At 48.1% G+C, this 21,332-nt stretch overlaps 2 protein-coding genes across 5 annotated transcripts; both read right to left on the reverse strand.

The window, feature by feature from the left end:
- Positions 1-1,098: 1,098 nt before the first annotated feature.
- Positions 1,099-4,072, reverse strand: H2BK1 (H2B.K variant histone 1). Its single transcript, XM_014828897.3, has 2 exons — positions 3,815-4,072; positions 1,099-1,439 (listed from the first exon to the last, which is right to left on the reverse strand). Exons 1-2 carry the CDS (start codon positions 3,944-3,946, stop codon positions 1,203-1,205), a joined length of 369 nt encoding a protein of 122 aa, XP_014684383.1. The 5' UTR covers positions 3,947-4,072; the 3' UTR covers positions 1,099-1,202.
- Positions 4,073-6,840: 2,768 nt separating this feature from the next.
- Positions 6,841-20,967, reverse strand: ABCF2 (ATP binding cassette subfamily F member 2). 4 transcript variants are annotated; one of them, XM_014828994.3, is made up of 15 exons: positions 20,830-20,967; positions 19,982-20,183; positions 15,431-15,643; positions 14,759-14,941; positions 14,502-14,673; positions 13,259-13,354; positions 12,296-12,398; positions 10,996-11,091; positions 10,704-10,823; positions 10,526-10,615; positions 10,046-10,156; positions 9,339-9,401; positions 9,005-9,133; positions 8,179-8,382; positions 6,841-7,457 (listed from the first exon to the last, which is right to left on the reverse strand). In XM_014828994.3, the coding sequence occupies exons 2-15, from the start codon at positions 20,139-20,141 to the stop codon at positions 7,320-7,322; spliced, it is 1,878 nt and encodes a 625-aa protein (XP_014684480.1). In that variant the 5' UTR covers positions 20,142-20,183; positions 20,830-20,967; the 3' UTR covers positions 6,841-7,319. The 4 variants fall into 4 exon arrangements, with proteins under 4 accessions (XP_014684480.1, XP_014684481.1, XP_070372476.1 ...); XM_014828995.3 differs by having other exon boundaries at positions 20,283-20,837; XM_070516375.1 differs by having other exon boundaries at positions 20,789-20,835.
- Positions 20,968-21,332: the final 365 nt, after the last annotated feature.

Here is a 21,332-nt window from a genome sequence, read left to right on the forward strand (position 1 = left end):
CAAAGTGGAGTGAGGGATGAGGAGTTCTCGGATCTTAGTGGGTGCGTGATTTACCTCGTCAAGATGCAGATTCTGATCCCACAATCTGAGGTGGGGCCCAAGACTCTGCATTTCTAACAAGCTCTCAGGCATGTAGATGCGCCTGGTCTCCAAGTCACAACTTGAGTAGCAAGTATGAAACATAGTGGGAGTGGGGAAGAGTCGAGGCTCAGGGGCCAGATCTCCTTCTAGTTGTGGGACCAAAACGTGGATAATTAGTTCTCAGCTCACAGTATCTTCACCTTCGGCTTGACGTGTGAGAAAATGCACAGGAGGAATGTGGGACTGCAACTCAGCGTGAGCCGTTATCACAGCCTGTGCAGCACATGAAGTTGAAGGCAACAAGCTGAGGCTATCCAGTTAAGAAGGGACCATAAAGGATTCTGAACTTGGTCACTAAATCTTATCCCCTCACCTCACCCCCTTGGAGCATGGGAGAGAATTTATGGCTCATATGCCCACAAGACAGAGAAAAGGCCTAATGAGAGAGAAAAAGCCAATGAGGCTGAATGTTAAGTGGTGAATTAGGTGAGAGATATGCAAGTGGTCATTGTACTTTCTTGCAATTTTTCTGTGGGTTTTGAGATTTTTCAAAATAAAATTGGGGAAGAAAAGTTAGGAGTGTCAAAAACATTCCCACAAGTTGGTTCTGAAATTAAGGGGAAGAGAATGTCAGGGGAAAACAAAAACATCTCCTGGAGCCCTGCAGGTTATTTAGAAGCTGGTTTGGGCCTTCTGTTTTATATCTTGAAGAATACATCTGTGTAGTCCCTGTGCCCAGCACAGGACAGAAATGATAGTTTGCCAGAAATGGCATCACAAAACCATGAGCTGAAAGAGTAACACACATGAGGAATTTCCAGCACAGAGAGGCAGTGATGGAAACAGCTGGCAACAGGTCCAGGATTCTAACCCAGATCCCAAGTCCTACTTCAGCTCACTACCAATTAGATATCTGTATGTTTACAAAGCGCTATCAATGTCCCTCATGGGGTACACCCAGAAAGTAGTTTTTAAAAAGTATGAACAAGTTATTATTCCACCTTGGTAGCCATAAAAGGTGATGACACCCTTGCCCCACATCGCGCCTTGCCTCCGCATGTCCCTTTTTGAAATCACCACAGTGCATGGGAGCAGTTCACGCTTTATTGTTAGGCCCCGGGTCACTTGGAGCTGGTGTACTTGGTGACAGCCTTGGTGCCTTCAGACACAGCATGCTTGGCCAGCTCCCCAGGCAGCAGCAGACGCACGGCTGTTTGGACTTCCCGGGATGTCAGTGTGGTTCGGCCCGAGTACTGGGCCAACTGGGCAGCCTCGCCAGCCAGCCGCTCAAACACATCATTCACAAATGAGTTCATGATGCTCATGGCCTTGGAAGAGATGCCGATATCGGGGTGCACCTGGAGAAGCAGCAGGACCACTCTGTTACCCAAGAGGCTGTGCCTGATGCCACAAGCCCCAGCCCCAAGTTGGGGACTGCAGGAAGCCAGAGGCAGGGTGGCAAGGTCGCCTCACCAGCCTCTTCCCAGAGGCCAAGAGATATGGCAATAGGGATTTGGTTTTTTTCTACTATTTCCAAATTAAAAAAGTTTCTCCCAACCACAAAAGGTCATCTTAATCTTAAGTTCCTTGTATAAGCACATATAAGCATTTACCTTTGACAAACGGAATCACTTACACAGCATTCTGCTTTTTTCATTTAATGCATTTGCATAGTATTCTATAGTATGGATGTATCAGTTTATGTCATCACTCCTCTCCTAATGGATGTTTAGGGCTTTTGCCTGTGTTTTTTGCTATTAGACTGTGTTGTAGTAAATACACATCTTCGAACATTTGTACGAGCATAATGAAGGTTATTCCTAGAGGTGGGACTGTGGGGTCAAAGGGCCTGTGCACTTAACTTGGTAGATTGTTACCAAATTTCTTTCCCGAGAGCACACCTACATGACAAAAGCTCAGCAGCAGACTAGGAGTTAGGAGACCCAGGTTCTGTGGCTGTGCCGTGAATCACTGTATGACCTCGAATAAGGCACTTTCCTCTGGGCCTCAGTTTCCTCTTCTGTCCCACAAGCTTTTGAACTAGGTGATCTCTAGTAAAACAAAGATAGGGACCTGATAACAATCCTAAAATGTAAGTAGGCAGACAGTAAGCGTTTCTCTGTAAAGGGCAAGATAAGTGATTGCCCAACGACATACATCAAGCCAATGGTGGAGACAGAACCAGAACTCAGGCTTCTCTGGCCCCGCCAACACTCTCCCCACCACCTCTGGTCACCACTGACAGCAGCAAATTTGAGCCAGTACAAGGCTGGTTTGGTCTATACCCCTTGTGCTGTCATCACATCCTGGTCTCCTCAGGGTGGGGGTGAAACAGTAAGTTTCGCAGTATGTGGGTAACTTGCTCCTCAGCTCTCCTCTGTGAGTCCAGTCCTGGTCCAACCCTTCCCTCACAATTTTTGAGTCCCAAAGTCAGGCTAAGCTGCAGGGCTCACTAATACCCTCTCCCACCCCACTTTCTTCAGGACACTGGAGTCTGTCCTCTGACGCTGCCCTCTTGGCCAATCCACCCCACCTCACCCAAGCATTCCCAGAGACCCAGGTTGTCAGGTCACTAAAACTGCCGATGGGATTCAGACTGCAGACAGGTTCCACCTCTGAGATCTAATCCAATGGAGGGTAAGAAGCTTAGGCAGGTTGGAGAGACCCAGGGCAGGCGACATAGCTACCCCGCCTCCTCCTGGCCCCGGCTCTGCCGAGCAGGACAGAGGCCTTGCGGCCAGGCTGTCTTGGATCCTCCACACTGGGTTTGGGTATCCATTGGTGCTCAGAAATGTTTGTCTGCATGTGAGTCCCCGGAATAGGTGCGTCTCGCAGGTGCTCTGGTAGGCTGCATAAATAGAGAGCACCTGTGGGTTCCGGGGTGGAAGTATGTGAGGGGCTTGCCCAGAGCCAGGGGGATCTGACCTCTACTGCTGTCAGGTCATGTGACTCAGTCAACCCATTAAGCCTTTATGGACCTTGGGTCCCTCATCTATAAGGTAGACCAACGCCTTAGCCCCCAAAAGACTGGGTGCCCCTCATCTGAAAGACTTTTCTCAAGACTTTACACAAATTGCTCCTTGCTCTAGCTACCACTAACTAGTACTTCTTGTTTGTAACATAATGTGTTTGATACCTGATCACCTTTAGCCCAGCACTTTCTTTTTTTTTAAAAAAGCTTTTATTTTTCCTTTTTCTCCCTAAAGCCCCCCCCCCGCCCCGTACATAGTTGTGTATTTTTAGTTGTGGGTCCCTCTAGCTGTGGCATGTGGGACACTGCCCCAGCATGGCCTGATGAGCGGTGCCATGTCCACGCCCAGGATTCAAACTGGCGAAACCCCGGGCCGCCGAAGCCGAGTGCGTGAATCCAACCACTCAGCCACGGGGCTGGCCCAGCCCAGCACTTTCTTGTAGTCCTCCCTGTCTTTTAATTATGACCCACTTAGCATTCCACATAATCATCTTTCTGTCCAAAAGCCCTGTAAGCCTCTGAACTATGGCAGGGAGCATGCTTTAAATGTCTCCTGCACGTCACAGGTGCACAATAGATGCTGAGAGGTGTAGGGACCTCCAAGATCAAGGGTGACCACCTTAAAGAGGGACACGGTGTGCCTGAGGTGACTCGCCTCAGTGCCAAGACTAAACCAAGTCCAGACTCTCCATTCAGCACCCTTTCAAGGCTCTTTTGCCAATACATTCCACACACACACACAAGCTAGCTCCCCACTCTCACCTGCTTCAGCACCTTGTAGATATACATTGAGTAGGTTTCTTTGCGCCGGCTACGCTTTTTGGACTTCTTGTCCCCAGAACTACAGCCCCTTCGGCCCCCAGACTGATGCTGTTGTCCATGCTCAGTACTCATCCTCCTGCTCCTCGTAACAGCCACTTTCTGCTCCTTGGGGGCTACTTTTATGAAGTCAGCTGCCCACCAGGTGGGCCTGGGAGCCAGCACCTGGGATGGAGGGGTGGGGCTTGGCCCAGCTCTATCCAGAACATGCTCCGGGTTAATCTTGAAAGAGACTAATTGCTCCCTCCTCTCCCCATCGGGATTTTCTGTCTCTGAATAAGAAACCCTTCATCGGCCCCCTCCTTCACTGGATCATCTCCCAGTGTATTACACACTTGTTAGAGTTCACACGCCACCAAACCATGCCATGCAATCACTCAGCACCCACTGTGCTCGGCATGGCTCAAAGTGCTGGGGAGCGTCAGAAGGAACACAAGGCACGCTCCCCCCCTACAGCCCTACAGTACAGCTGAAGACAAGACTGGTTCACATCAAACAATTAGGGTGGAGTAAAAGGGCTAAAGTGTGTGGTAGGGACAGAGACCAGAAAAGAAAAATGAGCGAGGGCTGCAGTAGCCAGGGGAGGCTTCATGGGATAGACTTGAAGCTGGTCTTGTAGGATGGCTACAATTTAACTGGGGAGAAGGGAGGAAAATTTAATTGGGAAGAAAGGGAGAAAGATAAATGGTGTGAAAAGCAGAGAGGAATCAATGGGTGGAGAGTAGAGTGAGGATGGACTGAAGGCAGAAGATGGAGCAGAGCGCTGAGCCAAGAGTGTAGGCAGCAGGAGAGCACAGCTGGGAGGGTCTGACGGGGAGGGGTTTGGGACGACTGGAGGAAGTCGGGAGAGAAACACTGGATGCTCTCCATAAAAGCAGATGACAGCGGGGTCCTGTGGAAGTTAGCAGCTAAGGGAAGGGAAGAAAAATGTGGCTGTTAAATGGAGCAAGTTAGTCCTGTCCACTTTGCACCTATATGTGAGCGAATATTTCAGGTTCTTGAACGCTGATTAAAGAAACCTGGAGCAAAATGAAAAGCACAGGCTGGGGGAAAGAGGCCTTTCCCAGTCAGGAAGACCAGGGAAGAGGACTGAAGACAAGCACCACCTGTCAGAGGAGGAAAGAGAGCCTGAGCAATCAATCGCCTCCCTCAACTCACCTCTTCACCCAGTTCTCAACATCAGCCACATCTTAACGTGCTGGGTTTAAGAGAACCCAGAGGGCAATCCTTAACCCAAAATAAGGCACCGCTAATTTTAGGCATTTGTGGAAATACATATTTTGTGGGCTTTTTAGGCATTCTTAAAATTTTTGAGATTGGCTTTTTTTTGGACAGGCTGACTAGCCTATTACTTACATTTCTCAGGTTCTGAAGCCCTCCCATCCCTTAGCACCTCAGGAACACTACGCTGGAGACCCCACCTGACTTTAACGGGAGTTCTTAACAACATCCCCAGGCCCTCCCTCGGCTGAAGTAGCAGGAGCTTTCCTCTCCATCCCCATTCTCCCCACAACCAAGTCTCTGGATACTCAGGACTGACTTAGGCCATTCTGCTCTGGGACGCACTTCAGGCACAAAGCAGCAAGGCCAGGCCCTTGGGGTTGACGGCAGAGCAGGAGCCATGCCCCTCAACCAGCCTCGGCGTCTCGGGCTCAGCTGCAGCTTCTCACCTTATGCTCACTCTTACTGTTCCCTCTGCCCAGGGCAGCTCTTGGACTTCACAGCCAGCTGAGAAGATCCTACTCATCTTTCAAGTTAGAGCACCAACCCAGCCCTTCTGGGCAGCTACCCACTGGAGACTTCCTTCCCCTTTGAATCCTTCTGTGTATCCTGCTACCGAAGTCACAATTTACCATCTGATTTATGCCCCTTCTATCTTGTTCTCTAGTCTCGTTGGCTTTCCCATTAGATCGTGAACTCCTTGGGGGCTTAGACACCAGCTGGGACTTTTTTGTTTTACATAGTCTTGGATGTACTATAATGAAAGCTGAAAAATCACGGCTGTGTATGTTTTCCCACAGGGATGGCTGCTGAGGTTTCAGAAGTGATGAATCCACATCAGTAAGGATGGCCACTGGTGTGCCTGTGGCACAAAGGCTGGAAGTGCTATTCAAGTTCAGACAGGCTATGCAGAGGCCCCAGTTGGAAGTAAATTACTGCTAATTAAGGCTGTGGACAGGTAAAATAATAAAATTTCCTGTATCCTGCCAGGAACACTGGTTTGCAAACTTGAGTGTGAAAATAGACTCCTGACCATTTCTGCATCTCTCTTATCCCACCAAATGTAATCAATAGGTCTGGAGCCCAGGAACCTGCATTTTTCTTTTTCTTCTTTTTGGTGAGGAAGATTGTCCCTGAACTAACATTTGTGCCAATCTTCCTCTATTTTGTATGTGGGATGCCATCACAGCATGGCTTGATGAGTGGTGTGTAGGTCCATGCCTGGGATCTGAATCCACAGGCCACCAAAGCGGAGCCTGTGAACTTCACCACCACACCACCAGGCTGGCTCCCTGAGGAATCTGCATTTTTAACAAGTTTCCCAAGTGCTGTGGTGCAGGTGGCGGTAGGAGGGCGTTACACCACTCTGAAAAACATGCTCCAGGAGCGTGGTTCTCAAAGTGCAGCCCCAGACCAGAAGCATCAGCATCACCTAGGAACTTCTTAGAAATGTTATCTCTTGGTCTCACCCCAGACCTACTGAACCGGAATCTCTGAGGCAAGACCCAGCAATCTGATCTAACAAGTCCTCCAGGTGATTCTGATACACATTAAAGTCTGGGAACCACTGGCCTAAGGAAAGGCACAATTTCAAATCAGAGTTCTTCCAGCTCCTACGGACTAGTCTTCAGTCTGCATCCATCCCACCTACCCCACCCCAGCTCTTGCTGAGGGGAAGTGAATGTTGGCACTGCAGGGAGGAGGGGAGCAAGGGGCTCAGAGACCCGAGAAGGAAGGTAGGGACCATGGCTTCTTATTTCTTTATTGGACGCTTTGTAGATGTCACGCAGGTCTAAAAGTTACACTGTTAAATAATTATTTAAAAACAGACCAGGACTAAGGCCCTGGTCCAGAGCTCCAAACCAGAAGCAGAAAGGAATGGGGGCGGTGGTCTGGGGGTATTCCTCCAACATCACCAAAACCCAGAAAACGAGGATCCTAAGCTCCTTCACGGGCGAACTCTGGGCGTGGGCCCTTGCGCTAACCCTCGGGTGCCTCTGGCTGCATCACTATCAGGGTCAATAACCGGCAAGGGGCTGGTGGGAAGAGCCAGCCGAGTCCAGACATGGACAAAAGTAACTGGAAAGACAGGAAACGGACAGGTACTGTCCAGCTGTAGATAAGATCACAGAGTGCAGCTAAGGCAGGTGGGGATGGGGGAGGGGCTGGGAAGCAGTATTGCAGCAATGCAGGAGTCCGGCCCTAGGGGCCTGGCCTGGGCGAGGGCTCACACGTTGTGAGTCCTCTTGGTGAGCTGGGGCTCCTCGCCCACCAACTTGGACTTGAGGTGCTCCTTATAGGCCAGGATGTCTCCAGGCCACTTGGTGATTGTCTGCTTCTCACAGACCCAGATTTCTTGTGCAACCTAGAAAACAAATCCTAGACATAATAATCCTGGCCAGCACTCTCCCCATCCCTGCCCAGAAGACTGTTCTCAAGGAATTCCAGGAAGAAAACCCTACAAGCTCCTCCTGTCCCACCCTCCCAGCCCATCCCAACTCATATCCAGCTCATGGTTGGTTTCACTACCTTTTCGTTCTGCGGGATGGTCTAATGGCCTAACTCAAGGATATCATAACAGCAGGTTCAGAGCCTTCCAAGCAGGATCTGTTACGTCATTCCTATTTCCAGTTCCCTGGTAGGGCCTACATCCGTTCAGAGGCTTTACTCTCAGCTTCCTTTCCTCTACCTCATCTTCACCAAAGCTTCAGAAAATGACCAGCAGCTTTTCCACCAATGACTGGTGGTAGCCTTCTGTCTAATCCAAATCCTCCTTAGTATAATACAATTTCTAGGCTGAAGAAAGTAGTAAAAGCATCCCATACTCTACCCAACTCCCCCCGTGATTTTGGTCAACAATGCCAAGTAGGCTAACATCCTCAAATAGCTAATGAAGAAATGAAGTATTTCTGTTGAGCCTTTCTAAGTTTCCCAAAGAGTCATAGGTCATCACCCTATGAGGCCCTGAGCCCTTTTACCAAATCCCATAAACCTATTAAGTGCCTTCCGGGTGCCACAACTGTGTTCCACCCAACATTCTCCTAGATGCCCTCCACCAGGCCTCTCACCCCAGCTGGGAGCCTCACCTGCTGAATGAGTCTGAAATCATGGCTGACTAGCATCATACCACCCTCAAACTCATTGATGGCATCTGCCAGGGCGTCAATGGTCTCAATATCCAGGTGATTGGTGGGCTCATCCAGGAAGAGCATGTGGGGGTTCTGCCAGGCCAGCCAGGCCAGACACACTCGGCACTTCTGCCCATCAGACAGGTTCCGGATTGGGCTCACCTGAGCGGAACCATAACATTTATATAACTTGGTGTTATCCCCACTGTACACCACACAGAGAGATGGGAGAGACTCACCTCTCTCCCCAGTCTCCTCCATTAATATTATTGCTATTTACAAGAAGTCGGGCTCAGGAAGACCCAAGATCACAGAGCAAGATGGTGGCATAGTCACCAGTCTCTCAAGGTCTGAGAGGGATACAAGTGGAAGCCTGAAGCCATTGCCATTACCAAGGCCATACCTCTTACTCTCTCGCAGCACTTAAATCTTAATGAATTGGAGCAATCCAGTGGACCCTCAGTCCAGATTTGAATCCAGGAATCTGTTTTCTAGGTTTCAATTTCCCTTGCCCTCAAACATTATGGCTCATCCTGCTAGTCTGGTGGCAAGGGCATGTCAGAGACTGGCATGCTCTCCCTGCCCCTCCCTCATAAAAAGACCTAAATGCTCCAATACATAACAACCTAGGGTAAAGGAAAGATAGCGGTTCTCTTAGGGGCTAGAATTAACGGAGGAGACTTTGGGGATAGCTTCAAACCCGGATCACCAGGACAGTGTCCCCTGACCACCCAGCCAGTCTCCTAGTCATCTGGGGTTCTTTCCCACAACCCCCTCCACTGACCTGCTGTTTCCCAGTGAGACCATATCGCCCAATGATCTTCCTCATTTCTTCCTTCTCCTTGATCTCTGGGTAGCACTTCATCATGTACTCCAAAGGCGAGAGGTCTAAGTCCAGCTGCTCTTGTAAATGCTACAAGAAAAAAGGAACCCACTCAGGTGGGACTGGTATCCCACTTCAAAAGGAACCCTGCTGGGTTACCTGCTGAGTAATTCTCTACCTCTACCCAGGTACCTGTTCAAGATCCCAAGAGAAACAGGTAGGATCTAACTTGGTCACATGCAGCCACCTTCCCACACCCTGGGTAAATCCCTCCACCCCAACTCCAGGCCTGTACCTGATGGTAACGTCCTATCTTGACATGAGAGTGTTTTCGGATCATCCCGTCTGTGGGTAGTAGCTAGAAAGAAACGAGTAGTAAGGGGAAAGCTAAGTATATAAGAAAGAAAACCCAGTCAGAAGCAGACATGGGCAGAGCAGGGAAACACACATATGTTAACACTGAACAAGATTCATCCAGCTTCCTGAACAGGATCTACATCACCACCTCACAGACTGCTACTCTGGCCACTTTAAAAATATTTAGGAAGGCAAAGATGTTCTCAAGGGAGGTAAAGATACATACAACACAATCTATTCAGTAGGTATTAAATGTCTATTACAGAATGCACTTTACTCAATAATAAAAGACTTGGAAAAAGGTACAACATACATTTTCTAAAATAAAAACATCTCTAAATGCACACAGGTTCATGTATTCTAAATGCTCTGATTGAAAACAGAAAACTGTTGAGACACATGCATGTATTCTCTCTCTCTCACACTGACACACAGACCCCTCCCTCCTTCCCTTGCTCTCTCTGAGAAAACAGCCCCAAACATCAGCACTGCCCAGTGATGACACCCCCAACCCCAAAAGATGACTCACTCATCACCAGGGCACCCAGGCCCTCCAAGAGTAGTGGTTCCTGCATACGTCCCCTTTTCCTCAGACACAGCAAGCACCTACTCTTGAAAGACCCCTACCCCAACCTGGCACCATACCTCTCCAGTTAGCAGCTTCAGAAGAGTTGACTTCCCTGCTCCATTGGGCCCCACCAGAGCCACTCGTGTGTCAAGATCGATACCAAATTCTAGATTGTTGTAGATGCAAGGCTGAGGTGGGTGTGAGAGAGAGATGGATACAAGGCTAAGGCACTGATCAATCTGGCTGGCAGGACAACCCCACTAAGTCCCAATCACCACTGGAGGAGGTGGGAGTGTGGAGAAGGGACACTGCTCTCATGGCAGACCCCAACCCACTGCCTACAGCTGCTAACCCAGCTGAGCAGTTTTCCTTCCAAGTACTTTAAGAGGGCCACAGTGAGTCCCTGGATGAGGGACCTCAGCTGCCATGCCTGAAAAATCCCCCGTGCCACATGGGTTACAGGTGTTGTTGGCAAAGAACAGGAGACTCTCCCCTACCCAGTTGATGCTCACCTTGTAAAATGCACCTCAGCCTCCCAACCACACACAGGTACTCACCCCATCTTTTGTATACTTGAAGCTCACATTTTGTACCATAATGACGGGTGGGGGGATCTTGCCACATGGTGGAAAATAAAATGACAGTGTCTAGAAAGAGGAGAGGGCATTTATCAGGTTAGGTCCTTTCTTATCCACTTCACCTTAGGCCACCTAACTTCAGCCTATCAGACCCCACCTTGTCGCTCACGACCCTCTCTGTCAGTCCTGACGCCATCATTTTCTGTAGCGTCTTCTCTTTGCTCTGGGCTTGCCGGGCCAGCTTGGCACTGCCATGACCAAACCTAGCAATGTAGTTCTGAAAGAGACCAGAAAGGGGGCTTGGAGTATAAGCAGGCACCAAACAACTCAAATGCAGGGTAAAAACTGATGACAACTTCTTCCTGACCTCCTCCAGCACCCCTAAACTCCCCAAATACCCTCATCCACTTCTCCTGGAGAAGGTGAGCTCAGCTCTACAATTGCCCTACCTTCATGTGTGCAATCTGATCTTGCTCCCAGTGAAATCTCTTCATCTGGTTCTCCTCCAGCTCCAGCCGTGTCTTCACATACTGATCATAATTACCCTGCAGGAAAATGCGCCAGGTGAGGTGGGCAGCTTTAGCCTCAGCCCTGGGTTCTCTTTCAGGGTACAGGGGGATAAGGAATGGCATCTGACTTCGCCCTGGGTATAAGATTGTGCATTAGGGAAGGAGGAAGTGCATTGAAAAAGCACATCCTAACCTAGAATCTGAGATCTTTCAAATTATGTGCCTCTCACTGTTAGCCTGGACAGAGCAGGGCTCCAGATCAAATCCTCACGTTAGCCATAAAGACATCCACAGCACTGGGAGTGGCCCTGAAAACCACCATCAGAGGGACTTCACGAAGCTCACAGCCTGCCAAGAGTATCCCCTACTACTCCCCACCCCTAGAGGCTGAAGCCCTACCCAAACTACAAGAACTGCCCCCAGGAGGGAAGACGTTAGACCAAGCAGATTTAGGACCTGGCAAACCCTGCACAATTGGACTGCCATAGTTTCTATCTGCAAAATACTGGACTGAACCTAAATATCCAGCAAAAAGGCTCTGACAAGATATAAGATAGCCACACAATGAAATAGTACGCAGTCACTGAAAAAAATGAGGTTGATTTATATATATTCATATGGAAAGCAGTCCAAGATATATTAAATTTTAAAAGCAACTACAAAAGAGAATGATTATTAAGACTACAACTGTGATATGTATACATGAAATTTTCTATAAATGCTTGCAAGTACACAGAAAATTTCTAGAAGGCTAAATAAGAAACTCCTAATACTCCTCTGGTAAGCGTAATGACAAATAAACAGGACTTCTACTTCTCACTTTTTATTTGATATATTTTTTGAAATACAGAATATGAAAAGGTAAGGTTCAAAAGTAGGCTGCTGAGATCCTGATTCACATTCTTCATGAAAGGAGGGGTAAGTGTGTCGACTGTCATGAGCAGAGGTAAGTAGCCATTTAAGAAGGTGGAGGGCAGCAGGGCCTGCCTCAGCACCATAAAAAGTCAACGTCTTTGCCATAAGGCAAACATACACCATGTGCACAGGCTGCCAATGCATGGCCTATGGCCTGAAAGCAATTACTATGGGACTAAAATAAAACAGGCTGCAGGACTCCTTGTCCACATCTTTTTATAGCAATAGGTAGAAAAGGGCTGCTAAGTCATTCTTTTTTTTAAAGGAGAACTTCAGGGAACTGGTAAGCACAGAGGTTACTGTGGAGAAGGTGAGGCCCACTCACCGTATAATACTTCAGTTTCTTGTTGTGCATGTGAATGATGTTAGTACAGACACCGTTCAGAAAGTCCTGGGAATGGGAGACGAGGACCAGGATGCGCTTAAAACTGCAAAGCCAAAGAATTAGTCAAGGAGGTACTCAGAACGAAGACAGTCCACCACAGGTGAGCTGAGAGTCAGGCCTAGAAAACCTCCATTCTTTCCCATCCTCACATCTGAGCACCCTTTAGATTTACTGGCCAATTCCCACTCTCAGCAAGCATCTAAGCCACCAGTGCACAATCTCCCTTAAGGACATTCTTCAAAGTGCCTTTCAAAGTGTAGTGTGACAGTCTGAGTTTCCTCAATCTTCTGTTCTAATTTTCAAAAGAACGCAATGGAGATGGTACAGTGATGGCAAAAACAAAAGTGTATGTACACAAATACACCCATAAATGTGTCTAAAAATTGTGGGTTGGAAGAACTGGAACAAGTGCAATAAAAACCACCATGCTCTTCTTTTTAAAGAAGGTACCAAGTCATTGCAGAGACCACAGAAAGCCTTCTTTCAAAGTTGGCACAACATTCCAGGTTATTCAGTTCCTTAGCCACAGAAGGACCACTGCAGTGCCTCTGTCACTACATCATGATCGTAGATGGGAGTCCTCCTTTATATGATATATATGTAATACAGTTAAGAAAAAAATATTGTCTTTAATTAAAATGTTATATTTTAAATAAAGGGAAAAACCCAAAAAGTTTTTAAAAAATTCACACATTTCAGACTAAACAAAAACAATCAAACAAAAAGGCCAGCCCTAAAGGTGCTCACCACTTTTTCAATCTGGCCTTCACTCTGGCCTCACTTCAGCTCATTTGCTCACTGCTCTATTATCAGTTCAGTTTCTGGGCATCCATTTCCCATGGACTCTGCTCAACTCCCTCTTTAGGGCCCACCCACTCCCCAACCCCATCCCCACCCTCTTACGTCTTTAGTTCTTCTTCCAACCACACACAAGCGTCGAGGTCCAGGTGGTTGGTGGGCTCGTCAAGGAGCAGCATGAAGGGCCGAATGAAGAGGGCTCTGAAGGACAGGACAGGAAACAGAGCCACTTCAGTCTAACAGGTGCTACACAAGAGGGGACAGCCTTGCCTGCTACATGCAATTCTGGTCAGGTCTGGCTTGTGTCCTGAAATCAATTCTAGGTTCTATACCTCAGAGGAAACAGGAGAACTACAAGAAAAACCAGAGTTGAAGAGCAGAGATTAAAGGACACGTAACAGGGCTGAGAAGCAGAGGGATAATGCAGTTTGGAGATGAGGCTGTAAGAGTCCTTATGAGTCTAAATGTCTCTTACACTGAGACTGGTGACCACTGGGAAGGCTAAAGGATACAGAGGAAACAAACTGCTAAAGCAAAAAGTATTCAGGTTAAACCTATCTGGTAGGGTTGCCAGACTCCAGCAAAAAGGCAAAATATTCTTTTTCTTAGATGGAATCTGAAGACATGAGAAGCAAGGGGATAGCACTGGTTCCCACATCTGCAAAGCTTTTTAGAAAGAAGACTTCTGGGCACCAACTCCAGCATTCTGCCTGCATAGATCTGAAGGAGAGGCTAGAACCTTTATTTTTTTAAAAGCTCTCTATGAGAAGCTGAGGCTAATCTTTGCTAGCACCTGGAACCACTGCTCTCATGTCTCAGGCAGGCACAAGCAGCCTTGCTAAAGCAGTGTATCAAGCCTCACCAATGACCTGACAGAAAATGGTGAGGTAAGAAATCACCTATTTAACTGAGGACTTTCAGGGGGACTGCTAGGGGAATAATGGTCTACAGAAACTCACTTTGGGTCCAACTCACAAGAGGGTAAGGACAGATGCTCTAATAGCTGTCTAACATTTTATCTTTATAGCAAGCATTAGAAGAACTGAAGCACAAAAAAGGGTGGGAGGGGAGGCAGGAGGAAAGGAAAGAAAAAGACCTATTCTGCCATTTTACCTGGGGCTGGTCCTAGGATTCCTAAACTCTGTGCTGGAAATCCAACAATGACCACTTCAGTCAGGAAGCTCACTCCTTAGCCCACGTATACCACCCACTTCCGAGTCGTCAATGTTTGTGTCCTGTTTGGCCCTTACTAACCAGTAACCCCTGTTCTAAACGGTTCCACTGGAGTGAGCATTCAACCCTGAAAAAATAGGGAGTATAGAGGGTGGGGAAGGACGGAGGGACTCACCTGGCGAGGGCAACCCTCATCCTCCAGCCCCCACTGAAGTCTTTTAGTTTCTTGCGCTGCATGGCAGGTGTGAAACCCAGTCCGTGCAAGATGCGTGAGGCCCTCATCTCCGCCTTGTCAGCATCCAGCTCCTCCAGTCGCTCATAGAGTTCCAGGAGCTTCTCACACTCCGCTGTGGGCAGTGCATGGCCTGTGAGGCTTCCTGGGCCTTTCCTGGGAAGAACCCCACCCCCACGCCCCTCAGTGTGGAGCCCTACCATCCTCATGAGCCAGTCGCTCAGCCTCCCTCTCCAGCATGGCCCGCTCTGTGTCGACTTCCATCACACACTGCAAGGGTGTCTTATCACTAGGGGGCATCTCCCGAGTCAGATGGTAGATGTCGATATGCTCAGGGATGGGCACTTCACGTTTCCCAATAGCAGAGAGCAGCATGGACTTTCCTGAGAGGGGCAAGCAAACAAGGTGAAGAGAAGAGGACACTCAGCTCAGTTTTGCCTGTCATTCTCCTACACCAATTCCTCCACTCCAGCCAAACTACAACCTCACCACTTTTTTGAGTACCTTCCTTCCTTTCATTCATTCAAATCCTGCTATTACTCCCTCACCCCTGTCCTTGGGACACCTTTCCAACTTTCCTCCAATTCTTGTCCCACACCTCCTCTGTGAAGTCTGTGCATTTACAACAGCCTCACAGACCCCAACCCCCAGCCCTCCCACCCACTTCTCCAGCATCCACTGTCGGAAACCACTCATGTGGTACTTAACACATACTGCTCTGTAGTGCTAGTTCCTTTTCCCTGGGCATATCTGCTCTCCCACTCACACTGTAAATGCCTTGCTTTGTACACAGCTGATGCTAAGTAAATACTTGCTGAGTGACAGATGAGCCAAGGAGAGACACCCCCCACCTTGCCTTCTAAGGGCCTCACCAATTCCATTTAAGCCAATGAGGCCATAACGACGGCCTGAGTTTAATTCCAGTTTGGTGTCACTGAGCAGCTCTTGACCATGAAAGGTGAGGGAGAGGTTGATAATGTGGGCATCAGTACTGTTGGGGTGAGAGGCAAGGACACCAGTGACAGCTCGAGCAGCAGCTTTCTTCATCTCAAAATCCTCTAGCTCCTTGGTCAGCAAATCCACTTCTGGGGACAGAAAATCAAAGAAATTTGGGAAGAGGGCTATAAGACTCAGCTCTCACACAAAAAGGCACGTATTAGAGCACCTGCGTAGCTCAGTTAGTAGTGCGTCAGACTTTTAATCCAAGGGCCCAGGGTTCAAGACCCTATTTGGGCACTTGTGGCTTTCGCCACTTAGATTACCAAATATTATTATACGAAGAACTGAATGCTGGAAAGGCATGTCCTGAAGGACCTGGGCTCAAGATCAACTTGAGTAGACTCAGATGTTTCACTAGCTTTAAACAGGGTGTACATTGCATACAGATCTGCCCTAAGAGTCTGCTTTCTGGGACACTTTTTATTTCGCAACTTGTCCTTCTAATTCTAACTTCTCTTGTTCTTAAATAACATAAGTGCATGGTCTTCCCATAGCTAGACCTCCAAATTGTCCTCCATGAGTATGTGTTAAAGAATTAGTCCTAATGCCCAAAAGAAAGCAGATATTAGAGAGATGCAATTCTCCTATCCTAAGGATAGAGAACTAGAGAACTTCTAGGCAGTGCTTCCAGGAGGCTAAGCTGCCTAGAAGGACCAGTGTAAGAAAATGCAGAGGGATCAATGAGGCAGGGCCAAGGTTGGGAAAACCAAAAGTTCCCAAGCCTAGAGGGTTTCAGAGATGCAAATTGACACAAGATAAGAGACTAGGTGTTCTACTTTTGTGGTTTTTCAGATATGATTATATCTTTAGGCTGGGAAGAACTATTAATATTAATGGTTAACATTAACTGGCTAATAGTTGCTGAGTTTACTCTGTACCTGGGACTGTCCTACATCATCATTCCCCACCTAATTTAATCCTCATAACCCACCCATATGACATATATACTTATAACCCCCATTTAATAAATGAAGAGGTTAAATAACACAGCCAAGGTCAGAACGGCTAGTACATGACAGAGCCAGAATTTGAACCAGGGTTTGTCTGACCCCAAAGACCATGAACTTACTCATTTCACTACATCACATTTCCAGAAAGCAAAGTGTCAAAGTTGTTGAAAGTGGGACAGAAATGGGGGTAGATGGAGTCTTGGTAAGCTTCTTCCAAAAGAGAATAAAGTGATCTATCTACCTTTTCAGAAAGGGGTTAGAGACTACACACGAGGTTCCATCACTGTGAGAACTTTCTAATTTCTTAGTCTTTGTCACCCTTACTTGAGTTCCCTTGGTGATTTTACAGTAGAACCCCTGAAATGAGAAAAGCCTATGTGCTTGTCCTCAGGAAGAGTAAAGATGGAGAAGAGGAGGGAAGAAAGCTCAGTGCCCTCCTCGGATAGGAAGGCTTGGGGAGAGCAACTCCAAGGGAGCAGGTGTGTGGTATGGTTAGTCTTAGGTCACTCTCTCAACGCACCATGCTGTCAGGAGATTACCAGTGCTGGCGCCAGCCTACCAGACAGATGGCAGTCACTCCACATCTACCTCAGCTCCCAGTACAGTTATGTTATACATAAGTGCTTCACGAATGCTTTTCGAATGGAGGTCAAATTTTTTGTTTTGACTGAAAGGATGAATCTAAAAAGTCTCTTTTCAATATGGTTGAGTTACCAGGCGTCCCACAGCCCTACTTTGTGCCAATCCCTGTTCTAGATGCTAAGAAGATAGAGTAAGGAGAAGCTTATGATCTAGATCAAGAGGTGGTAAACTTTTCCTTAAAGGAACAAATGGTAAATATTTTAAGGCTTATGGGCCAATGGCAAAACTGAGACTAATAGGTAGGTATATATACTACTGTTTGAAATGTAACCCCTTAAATATGTAAAAACCATTCTTAGCTTAGGAGGAGGATGGCTTAAAAACGGCTGGCCAGATTTGGCCAACTGCTTGTTTTTGTAAGTAAAGTTTTCTTAGAACACAGCCACTCATCATTTACGTATCGTCTATGGCTGCTTTCCACTACAATGGCAGAGGTGAACAGCTGCAACAGAGATCACATGGCCCACAAAGCCACAAATGTTTACTATCTGGATCTTTATAGAAAAAGTTTGCCAATCCCTGGTCTAGGTCTCCATCTGTTCAGGCAAAATTAAGGGAAAGCTGGGGCCGGCCTGGTGGTGTAGTGGTTAAGTGCGCACGTTCCACTTCTCGGCAGCCTGGGGTTTGCCAGTTCCGATCCCGGATGCAGACACGGCACCGCTTGGCATGCCACGCTGTGGCAGGAGCCCACATATAAAGCAGAGGAAGATGGGCACAGATGTTAGCTCAGGGCTAGGCTTCCTCAGCAAAAAGAGGAGGACTTGCAGTAGTTAGCTCAGGGCTGATCTTCAAAAAAAAAAAAGTGAAACCTATCTACCATTTTCTCTTGATCTCTTCCATTTTACAGAATCTAGGACCTAAGTCATCTCCTGAGCTTCAAAAGTAAGAGACTTAAATAGACCTCATTGTCTAGCCTACAGCATCCCAGAAAACACACTCAAAAGACCAGTGAACAGCATTGAATAAATGGAAAAGGGATTCTGGAGTAAACTTCATTAGAGAGAATAAACAATGTAGATTTCCTAAGAAGTCCCTTTCTATTCATTCCCCAAACAAGGGGACTCCACTGCCTGTCTTGAAGAGTCCCACATTCTAAAGAAGGTTGAACTGACTGTCAGAGGTCACTGTCTTTGATATTTATCTTGCTCTTTCCATATCTTACTACCTAAGGAAGGCCATGTGGCAATGGCCATTGGTGAAGGTTGGAGAATGGTGACCTGCAGCATCAAGTAATCCCAAACTCAGAAAGGAGAGAGGACCCAGTCTTGGGAGAGGAATCAGATGATCCATTAATTATGAAAGCAGACATGACCCTGGTCCCTGGCCTTAAGAAATGTTTTAAGAGGGTTAGAAAGAAAACAGAGTTCACATTTCAGAACAGTAGCTCCCTGCAGAAGCAGGGTGAAAACCAAAGCTCCCGTATCCCTGAGCTGGGTTCCCTGGAAAATTCTATTTTCCCAAGAGAAAAGGTGAATAAGAAATCTCTAATGGGAACAGTGGGCAAAGTGGGATTCAGTTTTTCTACTTGCCCAATTCATCTAGAAAGTACCTACAGAGCTGATGATAGATACTGCTTAACCATGCTTCCTGAGGGCCTAGAAGGGACCCCATCTCTCTATTTTAGAGATCACAACTCGGCCTGCGTGTCCACTCCCATCATTCTTAACTTCCCATCCCTCCACGACTCTGGCCAGGAATAAAACTTCCCCATGGCCTGACTTTATTGCACCAGCTTTCTCCCATAATTCTTATTTTGGAGACCATTGCTACCACTCAATGCTCTCCTCTCAATCATTTTTAACTTCCACATTTCTGAATTCTTGTCTTTTATACGTTGCACTTGTAATTCTCCTTTCCTTTTCAAATATTTACTTAGGATCTCTATCTGCAAGGCTGGTCATACAAAAAAGTATTACCCAAGACACAGTTCTTGCACTCAAAGATCAAACAATTTGGTTGAAGAAACAGAAGACAGAACATAAAAAGGTAACCCTATAAGACAGCATGGAGGTATTGTGAACTGAAATATTACTGGGGTCAGGTTTCATCAGGAAAGGCTTTACTATCTTGAGCTGAGCCCTAAGAGAAATGTCAAATGTAGCTAGCACAAAAATTATGGTATTAGAATTTAGTGTGTAAAAGGACAGAAATGTGGTGACTACTCAAGGGACAATAACGCCTGGATGGAGCAAAAGGCCTGTTTAGGGAGTTTTCAAGGGGCTGAGAAGAAGGCTGGGAAAAGACTGCCAAGGGCCTGAATATTTTTTATCACACACTGCCTTGTTTCCCCACCTAGACTGTAAGTTATCAGAGGGCAGACTATGTTTATAGTGCCTCAGCATGCAGCACACTGTCAGCACTTGAGAAGTGCTCAATAAATATTTCCCCAAATACAAATAACAGAAAGGCATCTCTCTTCCAGGAAAAAACCATAAAACAAATCATAAGTTTCCCTCTTGCTAGTATAGTCATTACCCTTGGGAAGACATATAATGTCGCCAAGAACTTGGCACGCTGATCACCATGTGTAGAAATGGAAACGAAGAAAGGGGCAGGGAACTGACCTCCTCCTCATAGTCTAGTAGACAGAGCAGCAAGGCAGCACGACTCCCACATTTGCTTGCCACTGAGTGTGTGAGAACCTTGTGTTCAGTTTCCTTGATCAATAACAGGATGGCACAAACTCCAACTCTATTGGTTTGGTTCATCATGAAAAGTTTCGTGGCACCAGATATATTCTCCAGTGCCCCCAGCAGCAGAACTCTGACTCCAGCTGGGGCATCCATTAGGTCGTGGCAACCATCCCAGGAACCCACCTCTCCCTCAATTCACCTGTGGTCTCTCGGCCATTGGCCTCCTCATTTTTCTCCTCTGCCACCTGTGGTTCTGTGACAGCATCTCCGTTTTCTTCATGTCCCTTTCTGGGCCGCTGTCGTGCTTTGGCAGCTTCCTTCTTTTTGGCTGCCTTCTTCTTGGCCAGGTCAGAAGGCATGGTGATGAACCACAGGAGTAGGTTACTGTTCTTTCAGGGAGCCTGACGGAAGGCAAACACCCCAAAATTCTAAACTTCTGGTAAGAGTGCCTGGGCCCCGCTCCATCCCTCTCAGGAATTTGCCTACCCAGCCTCCGATACCTAGCTCCGCCCCTGCCTAGTCGCTCCCAACTTTGCCAGGGTCTCTCAAGCCACTTCTGATCCTCGGCCTCTCTTCTAATCTTAATATCTCTTCCCTCAGGCTTTGTCCACCAATCCCCACAGACTGCCTCACTCTGGAGACGCTCCTCCTTTCAGGGCCTCCAGTTAGGGGCCAGGTGCTGCCCCTCGGCAGAGGTCCCCATCTCCGGTTTCCCCACAACTTGGCGCTCCGCACTCTAGCCGGCCGCCTCGCTTCCCCGGGCTTCCTCCTGCCATCTGCCTCCGGCCGTCTGTCCGTCGCCCCGCTCCACACCACCCAGCTTCTTCCTGGGACGCACTCCTCCTACCCACAGTGAGTCCCCTCAGGGTCTCCTCACTCGCCAGCCCCCGAACCTCCCCCACAATCCGGCCCGTCAGCTTCTCTCCCTTGGCCTTTTCTTCTCCCTCGCCGCCTCCTCCATCCCGACCCCGTCCCTCCTCCCTCTTCTCGTCCTCCCTCCCCTCACCGGCCGGCACCCTCCCCTGAGCGCCCCTTCCCCCAACTCACTGGGCCTCGCCGCTCGGCCTCTGTCGCAACAGAGCTGCTCCTTGGGCTCCTCCGCGTGCGGCCGGCTCACCAGCCAATCACGGCCTCGCGCGGCTTTCGGCGCGCCGCCGCGCAGACTCCTGGGAAGTGTCGTCCTCGAGTAGCAGCGGCCAGGGCTCAGACCCCTCCTCGAGAACTACCGCGTATCCCAGGGGCCTCCCGGGCCTTCGTGACGTCATCAGGATGCGCGAGGCTGGGGGTATTAGAGTCCGAGAGTCGTATGCTAGCGGCCAGCTTTGGGCACTGGAAACTGCAAATCCCAGATTACTCCTCGGATAAACGGGTTGAGTCTTCCAGGCTTTACCGAACCTCTGGAATATCTGTTGAGTTACATGGAGATACCGAGTTTATAGGGCCGCCCAACCGGCTCGGGCGGCAGGGTGAGTGACTACGCTTCCCAGCATGCATCAGGCGGGAATGGGTCGAAACAATGGGGAGAGAAGAGAAGGGAGGTGCAGGGAGGA

The sequence above is a fragment of the Equus asinus genome, chromosome 1 (genome assembly GCF_041296235.1).
Source record: "Equus asinus isolate D_3611 breed Donkey chromosome 1, EquAss-T2T_v2, whole genome shotgun sequence".
Lineage (NCBI taxonomy): Eukaryota > Metazoa > Chordata > Mammalia > Perissodactyla > Equidae > Equus > Equus asinus.

Excerpts from the sequence above, each read along its gene's own strand:
- H2BK1 (XM_014828897.3), bottom strand. The coding sequence starts at position 3,946 with ATGAGTACTGAGCATGGACAACAGCATCAGTCTGGGGGCCGAAGGGGC. Across the intron at positions 1,440-3,814 it reads TCTACAAGGTGCTGAAGCAG|GTGCACCCCGATATCGGCAT; the intron begins GTGAGAGTGGGG and ends CTGCTTCTCCAG.
- ABCF2 (XM_014828994.3), bottom strand. The coding sequence starts at position 20,141 with ATGCCTTCTGACCTGGCCAAGAAGAAGGCAGCCAAAAAGAAGGAAGCT. Across the intron at positions 11,092-12,295 it reads AGAAACTGAAGTATTATACG|GGTAATTATGATCAGTATGT; the intron begins GTGAGTGGGCCT and ends ATTTTCCTGCAG. Across the intron at positions 9,402-10,045 it reads TGAAGCTGCTAACTGGAGAG|CTACTACCCACAGACGGGAT; the intron begins GTATGGTGCCAG and ends GTTTCTTTCTAG.